At 43.9% G+C, this 9,460-nt stretch overlaps 1 protein-coding gene across 1 annotated transcript; it reads left to right on the top strand.

The window, feature by feature from the left end:
* Window positions 1-421: 421 nt before the first annotated feature.
* SRD5A2 (steroid-5-alpha-reductase, alpha polypeptide 2 (3-oxo-5 alpha-steroid delta 4-dehydrogenase alpha 2)) lies at window positions 422-8,302 on the top strand. The gene is made up of 5 exons (XM_009880431.1): window positions 422-552; window positions 4,342-4,505; window positions 6,404-6,505; window positions 7,505-7,655; window positions 8,236-8,302. The coding sequence occupies exons 1-5, from the start codon at window positions 422-424 to the stop codon at window positions 8,300-8,302; spliced, it is 615 nt and encodes a 204-aa protein (XP_009878733.1).
* Window positions 8,303-9,460: the final 1,158 nt, after the last annotated feature.

Below are 9,460 nucleotides of genomic sequence, written 5' to 3'. Positions count from 1 at the left end.
CCCAAGGTTTGGACACCAATCTTTTCAAGCTGTTCACAAGACAGATCGAAGGGTACTCCTTCAGTCCTTTCAGGTCTGACTGATCTGTAGTTAGTGTAACACAAATCACATAGTTTTGCTTATCACCTGTGGTACAGATATTTGTACAAATTAAGAAAACCAGAAGCATTCCCCTAAAAAGGGAGCTGCAGCAAAGAGTCTAGAGAGAGGCCAACTAATGATGGAGGAATTAATAATAGTCCCAAACAGTGACAAGAAAAGGGACTGGGTGAGTGTCAAAGGGTCAAAACTAAAAACAGAGCACCAAAGGTGAAATCGGAGCTGAGTGTCCACCACAGTACCCATTCCTTCCTGAAAGCATCCGAGGAGCAACCAGGCAAAGGCAGGACAGGGAGAGGAAATCAGGCCTGAGCCCACCAGGATGGCTGCCATCAGCCTTTTCTCTCCGGGTGCCCTGGACATCTGGCGAGGCCAGGGACAGAGGGGAAAGGAGCTGGTGAAGGTCTCCTCTAACGTAGAGAGGCCTTTGGTTGAGAAGGTACCAATAAAGCAGTGAGAAGTACAGACAGCACCTCAGCAATGGGGTTTCAGGGAGCGAGAAAAGGGGCTGTGACATGTGCTCTCAATGTAGCAGGGTGCCTTTCCCCTGCAGGAGGGACACGGTTTGCCTGCCTGTGTGACCCCTGCAACGGTGGTTTGTGGGGTATTTTCCAATGCATGGCTCCAGCTATGGAGTCAGCTCAGCATACGTGTAATCTGTGAGGGCTCTGAAGGCACCACCCTTACAGGAGCCTGGCTGCCTGGCCTCACTTGGACGACCAGCCCTCCTCACCTTTTGTATGTCTGGGTGGGACAAGCGAAGAACCAGGGCGTGTGGAGCCCAGACCATGTGGAAATGGTTCTCAGCTATCATTCAACACGATGGTTCATCCTCACCAGGGATGCAGGGCGGGCCTGCCCTCCATCCTTCAAGGAGAGACAAAAATCCCTGCAGGAACTCAGAGCAGCCCTGGTCAGGAGAAGTCCATAACTCTCTTCTGGAGGTTGGCCAGGGTCACAGGAGATGGGCCAAGGCACTCAGACAGTGCCCTGGCATGAGTAGGACAAGCTGGATTATGGCCAGCACCTGTCTTTCAAAGCAAAAGGCACCACATCAGCCCTGCCTGCCTTAGCAATATCTCTAATTCCTAGCCCCTAGTTCATCCCAGTTAGACCCAGGGCAGAGGGCCTGGTGGCAGAGGGCTAGATGGGCAGATGCAGTGGTAGGCTGGTGACCCAGAGAGTGTCAGAGAGCCAGGTGCCCCCCATTCTCAGTTGCCTGCCCTGACCCCTTGACCCAGGTGCCCCAGGTGGGAAACACCTCATAAGGACTGGAAACAGCTCGAGTTTCCAGACTGGAAAACATGAGCTGCTACTACCTGAACTGCTGCGTCTGGGCCCTGGAGAGGAGAAGACACAGCAGCAGCATCAACATCTCCAATTAACAAGCTGTTGAAGGAGGACTGAGAGCCTATTCTTAGCTGATTGCGGTAACATTTGTGAAAAGATTTCCACCTTCTGTGGGAAGAAGAGCAAACCTATAGTTTCCCCCTGTTTGGGTGAGGGTCTCTGGAGGTTTCAAGGAGCTGGACTAATACCTTTAAGATGAAATTTAATACAATGTCAAATGATTTTCCCTTCTAAACCTGTTCTTCTGGAAAATAAATGATGGAGAAGATGAATTATTTATTATTCACTCATTTAAAAAGAAGCTGTTTGCAATGGTTTAGTCAGATGCAGTGCCTTTGGCCAGTAAAGATAATAAAGGAATAAAGGATTAGTCATCAATACTGCACTGAAAGAAAAAGGTCAAATTTGTCATTGGTCTAATCCAAAAGGCCGGTTTTTGTTCTGTTATTCTAAAATGGTGGCCTTCAGTCCCGCTTTGATTTTCACACTGCAAAATAATTCCGTCAGAGATGCAGACTCTTCTATAGAATATTTAAACCTATTAAATGTCCTTGCTTTATCTCAGTTGCTTTTTCAAGACCCATCAGGAATAGTTTATGTACCCTCAAGTAGGTATGTTGTACAAGCTGACAAGTGCTGTGTTAAAACAAAGACTTAGGCATTGTTCAGATACAGAGAACTGAATCTGGGCTCTGGATTTACAGACCCAAGCAGATTTTCTCAGAGGAGTTTCTCCACAAAAAAGATTCTTGGATGAAATCCTGACTTGGATTTTCAAAACTGCTACGAGGCGGGATTTCAGCAATGCCAGGATTTCACTCCTTCAACAAAAGAAGATCTGATGCCTCCTGGCTCTCCTGTGATTGTACTTATACTTTGCATGCTGGTTCTTTCTGTCCTCCATCCATGGTAGATAGGTCTGCTGCTGATTTTTGCCCTCCTGTTACTGCAGGACAAGCCACCTTCAAGGGCCTATAACCTTTATCCTGAAACAGCGGCACCATGGCAACAATCAACTTCGCTGTGAGCTGAGAAATGCCAGCTCATGCTAGAAACTTCTGTTTGTATCAGCTGTAAAAATTAAGAGACTCTCAAACATAACTGGTTTTGAGAAAGGATAAAGCAGTGCAAGTCCCACTCCAATCTGCTGTATAAATTCCCCTCCTAAACTCACTTTGTGTGGTTTGATATCATTCTCTCTTCCATGCAATTTGCTTTCTCGAAGTTTTCATTTGCAAGTTTCTCACTTATTCTCATAGCTGTTCAGGTCCAATTTGTCAATATTACTTCAACAGGCAGGTCAGATTGCTCAAGCTGGCCTGGCCTACCATCCCATTCCTGAAGGGCAATAATTATTGGAAACATTACTCCAAAATGCATTTCTTTCCATACTGTAATAAATATGACAAACATGATATCACTGTCTGAAAAATATTCTCTGTACCTCTTAGGTTTCACTATACTTAGAAATATTTAGCACTTCTGCATCACAACTGTTTTAGTTGCTGGATAACTGGCTTACCTTGCTTTGGAAAGCAGTGAATACAATAACATGTTGTTGCTTGTAGTCTGCTTACTCACTTTTAGATGTGCTCAGTACAATTTAATCTAGATTTATAATGTTATGACATTTCATGCCTCAGCTTGCTTAAGTTGATATTGGCAACCCGGGATGTGAATTACTTATCAATAGTGCTTATATATTGGTATGATGAGCACCATCCAATGCCCAAGAGGGCAAAAGAAAGAAATTAAGAGTGTAGATTTTACCACATATAGAACTTAATTGGCCAGGTAAGAAAATGCCTAACGAATATGAACATAATGTCTCCATTTCACTCTCCCCAGGATGATATGGATTGTCCAAAGTGTCAAGAGGGATACAGACACCTGAACCAAAGATATGTGAAAATGAAAACTATACGAGCACTATTTATTTGCTCCTACAAATGTGACTGCTAGTGTTAGCACCGCTTTTGTCTAAGGAAGCCCTAGCTGCTGGAGCTGCATGGAAATCTTGGCAATTAGCATATTAAACTTAGGGGTTTAGCTCTTATTTTAAATTAAAGTTTGAAAGCATGGAGGAGAGGCAGGGACTGGAGGGAAAGCAGCTCTCCCAGACAGCCGACAACTTTGCTCTGCCTCTGTGTCGAAGCGTCCGAGCAGAGCAGGACAGAGTTGCTCTGTGTCAGAGATGAGCGGACGTCACCTGAGTGGAGCGGGAGAGGCTGGGAAAGGGGATTACACCCCAGGCTGTACACTGCAGGGGATGAGAGAACCAGAGGGGTCTTGGCACTGTCTTCAACTCCATCTCCACAACGGACTAAAGCCCTCAGGGACTAAAGTCCTGGTAGCGGAATCAGAAATGTCTTCTCCATAACAAAACCACTCCACAGTGCATGTGGCATAGCAATGCTCGTTTAGGGAATCAATATTGCAGTTGGTACTGCCCTGCAATACTTTGGTTTGAACATCAGTGTGCCCCTGTGCCTCCACAGCACCCTTTGCTCAGCCCTCTGCAGCATTACTGCAAGGGGCAGCCCAGGTCTTAAAACAAAAATACTGTTTGTGGGCACGAGTTCCCCATTTTACCAGCAAGGGAGAAGGAATGCAGAGAGACGTTCCCAAGGCGGCAGTGACTCTGGATGAGTTTTCTAGTTTCTCATCTTGTGTTCAGTCCTGAAGGGTCAAAAAAATGTGGGTATCTGCAGTATTTCTTGTTCCCGTTAGTTGCTAATCTTATTTTTTTACAGTTGTTTTCCTTTTTTTCAATCCTTATTGACCTTTTTTATATTTTGTGTTTTGTTAAAGCTTTTTTTCCTACAGCAGAGAAACTGCAAATACAACATTATCATGAGTAATGTGCTGACTTTATTTTCTTATCTACCTTAGGACATTCATTTACCCCTTCTTCACTAGAGGCAGACCTTTCCCACTGCAATTGCTTTTCTTTGGCACGTTATTCTGTATCTATAATGGCTTCCTCCAGGGGTACTACCTGATTTACTGCGCTGAATATCCCAACGATTGGTGCACTGACATCAGATTTACATCAGGTAATTAGAGCTGCAGGATTCCCAAGATCTAATCTCCAAGCAATTTGGAAGCATTTTGAATTATGTCCTAATATTCATTGAACATGTAAGTCAAATCAGTTGTGATGGAAATCAGCATAAAACCTGCCTGCTGGCCCAGATAAAACAAATAAATGTGCAGTGACTATTTTTTTGTTTTTGCTAGGCAGCCACTTTTGAGGGTGTGCGATGTAATGTGTTAGTCCCAAATCACCAGCCTTGTTTTACTTGACACCACTCCAGAGCCTCCTGCTGCTATGGGGCTGCGGAGGTGCAATCTCAGGCCTCAGCTGAACAGGGATGTGCCCTTGCTAGGCCAGAAACGTCCACCCAGCAGCGGCCCTGTGCAAGCGTAAACTGTGGCTTTCTCTTCCCTGCCAGGGAGCTTTGCACTTGATGCAGCTATTCCGACAGAGAGAGAAAAGAAGGCCAAAACCCCAGCATAAATGAAGCTTTAGAGACAAAGGGCTCTTTTTTCTTGTGTAACGCACATGGAAAGATCAGAGGTCATACTCAGTCTGGTTCTATGTTAATATGGTTCCTTTGTATTCTGTAACTTCATAGCTTATCTGAATATCACACTGTAAAATCCCTGAGACAATATGTGAGCAGGAGCAGCTAGGTGGCATTACACATTTGGTGCTGCACAGAGGATGTTTTTTAAATGCGCACATAGAAATGAAGATTAACATGGAGGTCTGAGGAAATGTTTTGGATGTGAAAAGTACGAAATAACCAAGGTACTTCCTGTACCCTGTTTCAGACTGTGTGTGCAAGTTCAGTCTTTTCTGACAGCATCACGTATTAAAAATCCTGGACATTTTTTAGTAAGAGCTCCCATGCCAAACAAAGAAAACACCACATCACATAATTTGCATGATAAATAAAATATATATTTAATGAAAAAAAAAAGGAAATCAGTATGAGCAGTACTTGAAACATTAAATAAAAAACAAACAGTATATTCTTCCTCTACAGACTCTTACCAACTTCCTGTTGCTCCTGGAAGTGTTCAGGTTTTACCAGCACTTGGTAGCACTCATCACCTCTATTTCTTTCCTTGCTTCCCAATCATTGTCAGAGGTGGTTTTCTCAGCATCTAATGTGGCATGAAATGTAGGGCATGTCACCTGCAGAGTCTCTCAATCAAAAGTCTCTAGTTTTTCAGCTAAATGGAGTATGGTCAATGAATTATTCCGGCCAGAAGCTGTCAGCATCCTTCAACAAATAACTACTCCATGTGGATGCCATAGCTCTGTCCAAGCAGCCTCGCTCGCAGTGCTGCTTGGCAGAGCTGTGCTGAGATGTAGGTTCCCTTCCTGGCTCTGGTGATGTGCTGGATAAGTTTGTGTTCTCTGTGCTCCTCTTTCCGCAGCTGTAAAATGAGAGTAATGGTACTTGCCTACAGCTCAGTGGTCGCTCTGCAGTAACGTCCACAGCAGTGGCTGGCTGCCATCAGCCAGCAGTGTATGTTGGGTACCTTGTCCCCCGGCCTTGACGTTCAATAAGTGATGACTATGGCCAGCTGGGAAGTTCAGCTTTTTCTCACACCAGCTGAAAGTGCTCTGGTCTCACCAGCAAAAGAGTGTACTCAGGATGGTCATCGTTCTGTCTAGAGCTGCTCTCCACACTGAAGCTATCCAATGCAGGTGATCCCAGGGGACTGTGATCCCACAACTGACACAGAGACAGAGGGTTATTTGTCACGAGTCATCTATGCTTCTCTTGTTCAGTAGTCTTCTCAGGAGCAGCACATCGTTTTACCTGCCTTACATTAGGTCTCCTATCTGCCTGCTCCAAAGATAAACCTCACATATATGCTTGAGCAGGGATAACTATGCAGAGCTTGCTTTCTGATCTATTTCTTGTTTGTTTCTTAGGCCTCTTCTTATTTCTGCTGGGAATGGGAATCAACATTCACAGTGATCTCCTGCTGCGCCAGCTGAGGAAACCCGGGGAAGTCACTTACAAGATTCCTCAGGGTATATTCTTATCCCCCACCTCCTTGGAGAAAATAGGGCAACAAGACAGATGATGTTTTCTGACTGAATTCACAGCAAAGCGACAATAATAGCAGAGGTGCCAGTACCGCACAGGTACTTGGTTCAGGTGCCCCTCTGAGCTGCAGACAGTCCACAAGAAGCCACAAGAGTATCTGGAAAACGTGAGCTGTGAGGAGAGGCTTCAGGAAATGGGCTGTGTGATTTAGAGAAGACTGAAGTGGGACATCATAGGAAAAGGATTTTAGCCTTGTAAAAAGCAGCTGCAAAGACAGAATGTTTCTTCTCCATGCCCAGCAAGAAGTAGAGGAATTCTTACACTGCAAAAGGGAGATTCAAAGGGTAAACTTTAAGGGGAAAAGTAACATCAAGCAAGGTGCATAATTTCCTTTCCATCTCCTTCAAGATGAGGAAGAGTGGCTGTGGGCCAGAGCGGTGCACCAGGAAATGTCTAAGCTCTGTAGAGCAATATGGATGGGAATCCAGAAGTTTCCTGGGTTTGGTGTTGACTCCTTCTGCTGACTTGTTATGGATTGTAATATCTCTCCCCCAGAGTTTCTCACCTCCAATACTTACCTGCCTCTTGTAGACATTGTGATTAGCTAAGGTGCAAAATGAGATTCAGATTTTGCATTCCCCAAAGGTAGTGGAGTTGCAAAACATTTTTTAGGGCCTGAAGAGAATTGACTAATGTTAATAATTTTAATTTAAATTAAATGGGCTTTCTTAAGTCCTTTTCCAAATTAAAATAAATGATTGCAAAAGTGCTGAAAACCTCTGGGTTAGAATCACCTTTAATTCTTGCACTTGTACAAGATCCTCCTTTGTCATGTTTCCACTGGCTTCAGGGCAGTGGGTTTAGGTTGCTGTTATGGGCTTTGAATAAGAAAGGTGGTGTGTTCTGCTGCTGACTTTATGGGAAAGAACTTTCCATGTTCATGAGATCACTGTAAAAATAGCATATTTTGTCTATTGATGCAGGGGGGCTGTTCACCTATGTTTCTGGAGCCAACTACTTTGGAGAAATTGTGGAATGGTTTGGTTTTGCCATAGCAACCTGGTCCCTACCAGCCTTCGCCTTTGCCTTTTTTACTCTTTGCTGCATCGGGCCACGTGCTTATCACCATCACAGGTACCAAACTGTTTCTTGCCGTATGCTGCTGCTTGCTCTTGTAGTGCAGTTTGCAAAAAGCCAGGGAGGGGCAGAGAAGCAGGGCCAGGATTCAAGATAAAATTGAAATTTAATACTATGTACAAGAGCTGTACCAGATTATTGGTGACTGGGTGAAAGCAAAGCAGTCGGCTGGAGCCCCTGTTGAGTCAAGTGGGCCTGATAGTTATTTAATTGAGCAGGAGTTACATCACTGCTTCCGCCATGCAAAAGCCTCTTTTTACTGAGCCTTGTAAATGTGAATCTTTCCTAAGGATTCCCTTGCAACCTCTGCAGTCCTTTGGAGTAGATGTGGTCCCCTGCTCTGCATTCCTGAAGTTTCTACTTCAGGTCTGTCAGAACCTTAACAGTATTATCAGCTTTCACTTAATTAATTAACCTGGTGTAAATAGTTTCGGAACACTCTTTTGCAGAGTAACGCACAGAGGTTACAAAGCAAGGCAGTCTGGAGGAGTTTTAAGGTTCTTCAGCTGAGCTGTATTAAAACTGTTCAGTTTCCTTGTATGCATGCAGGTTCACTCTCTTGCTTGTTTTCTTGCAGGTACTATCTCAAGACATTTACGGACTATCCAAAATCAAGGAAAGCCTTGATTCCTTTTGTTTTTTAATGACTGAAATATGGACTCTGTGTTCTGTTTTTATAGGGCTTTTTTCAATTCCTAGTTTTAATGTTAGGTCTGATTATAATTAATTGTACAAATGATAATCTGGGGTTGTAAGAGACAAGAAGGTAATTTGGAACTGAAGTTCTTGGTTTTAATTACAGGGGAAATTGCAGATAGTTGTGGGCAAAGGGACTCCCCAAACAACATGTTTGCTTGTCAGTGGCGTCCTACCTATGGAAAGTGGATATATAACTGCACTGACATCTGAGAAAAAGCATTGGCTAAAAACTGATGCAGAAAAGTAGAAAGTAAGGCCATGACTTCAGAGCAAGTCTTCAGCAGCCACTCCAGTTTCTAGCACTTCTGCAGCTGCTTCTTCCTGCCTCCATGCCGTAGCACACATGCCCTCGCTCTGCCGGCACTGCCCTGGCTGTTGCCACACTTTAAGCCAGAGTAGGGGTCTCCTTTGCAGGGAAAATAGCTCAGCCCGTTATCTTTCATCTAAAAGCCAGCTTAGCTCCCAGAACCATAAAGCAACAAGAGGACACTTGTGCCGACGCAAGGCTGGGAGCGGTGTGCCATGGCACAGAGGCGATGCAAAGTATGCAGAGACAGAAGTATCTTAAGCTGGCACTCAAAAGCACAATGTCTGTGTTCCTTCTTTAAGCAATACTCTCCTCCCTGTCAGATGATTAATTATCAGCCATCAGGGGTTTTTTTTAAATGTACTTTGTTAAAGCAATTGCAGGTACATCAGGATTTTTTTTCTCTTTCAAACCCAGAGCTTTTTTCAGAACAAAATTTGTCCACTCAAAACCACCCAATTGTTATTTATAAAGACTTGAGATGGTGATGTATGACAAAAATTACAACAGATAAAAAGCTCTGTGTTGAAGAAAATGTTCTCCAACACTGGCAGTACATTTTGTCTATGGAGAACATTTTTAGACACTCATATTAGGGAATGATAGAGATATTACTGAATTTTCACAAAAACACAGGATGTCTCTTCTTAATTTCAGAATATAGTTAGGAATTTTCCAAAAAATGTCATTAATCCCAACAGGAAGAGATGTCCCCACAGATGCGGATAGTTTTAGTTACCCTTTAGAGCATAAAATCCTGCTAAGAATTATGCTGAGTAGCTGGAAAGAAGATGAC

The sequence above is a fragment of the Charadrius vociferus genome, unplaced genomic scaffold (genome assembly GCF_000708025.1).
Source record: "Charadrius vociferus isolate BGI_N301 unplaced genomic scaffold, ASM70802v2 scaffold62, whole genome shotgun sequence".
Classification (NCBI taxonomy): domain Eukaryota; kingdom Metazoa; phylum Chordata; class Aves; order Charadriiformes; family Charadriidae; genus Charadrius; species Charadrius vociferus.
The sequence above is the reverse complement of the archived record's forward strand: the minus strand, read 5'-3'. Positions and strand labels throughout refer to the sequence as shown.

Bases quoted from the DNA above. Each gene is read 5' to 3' on its own strand.
- SRD5A2 (XM_009880431.1), top strand. From the start codon at position 422: ATGGCTGCCATCAGCCTTTTCTCTCCGGGTGCCCTGGACATCTGGCGA. The intron at 4,506-6,403 runs GTAATTAGAGCT...TTTGTTTCTTAG, and splicing joins TGACATCAGATTTACATCAG to GCCTCTTCTTATTTCTGCTG. The intron at 7,656-8,235 runs GTACCAAACTGT...GTTTTCTTGCAG, and splicing joins CGTGCTTATCACCATCACAG to GTACTATCTCAAGACATTTA.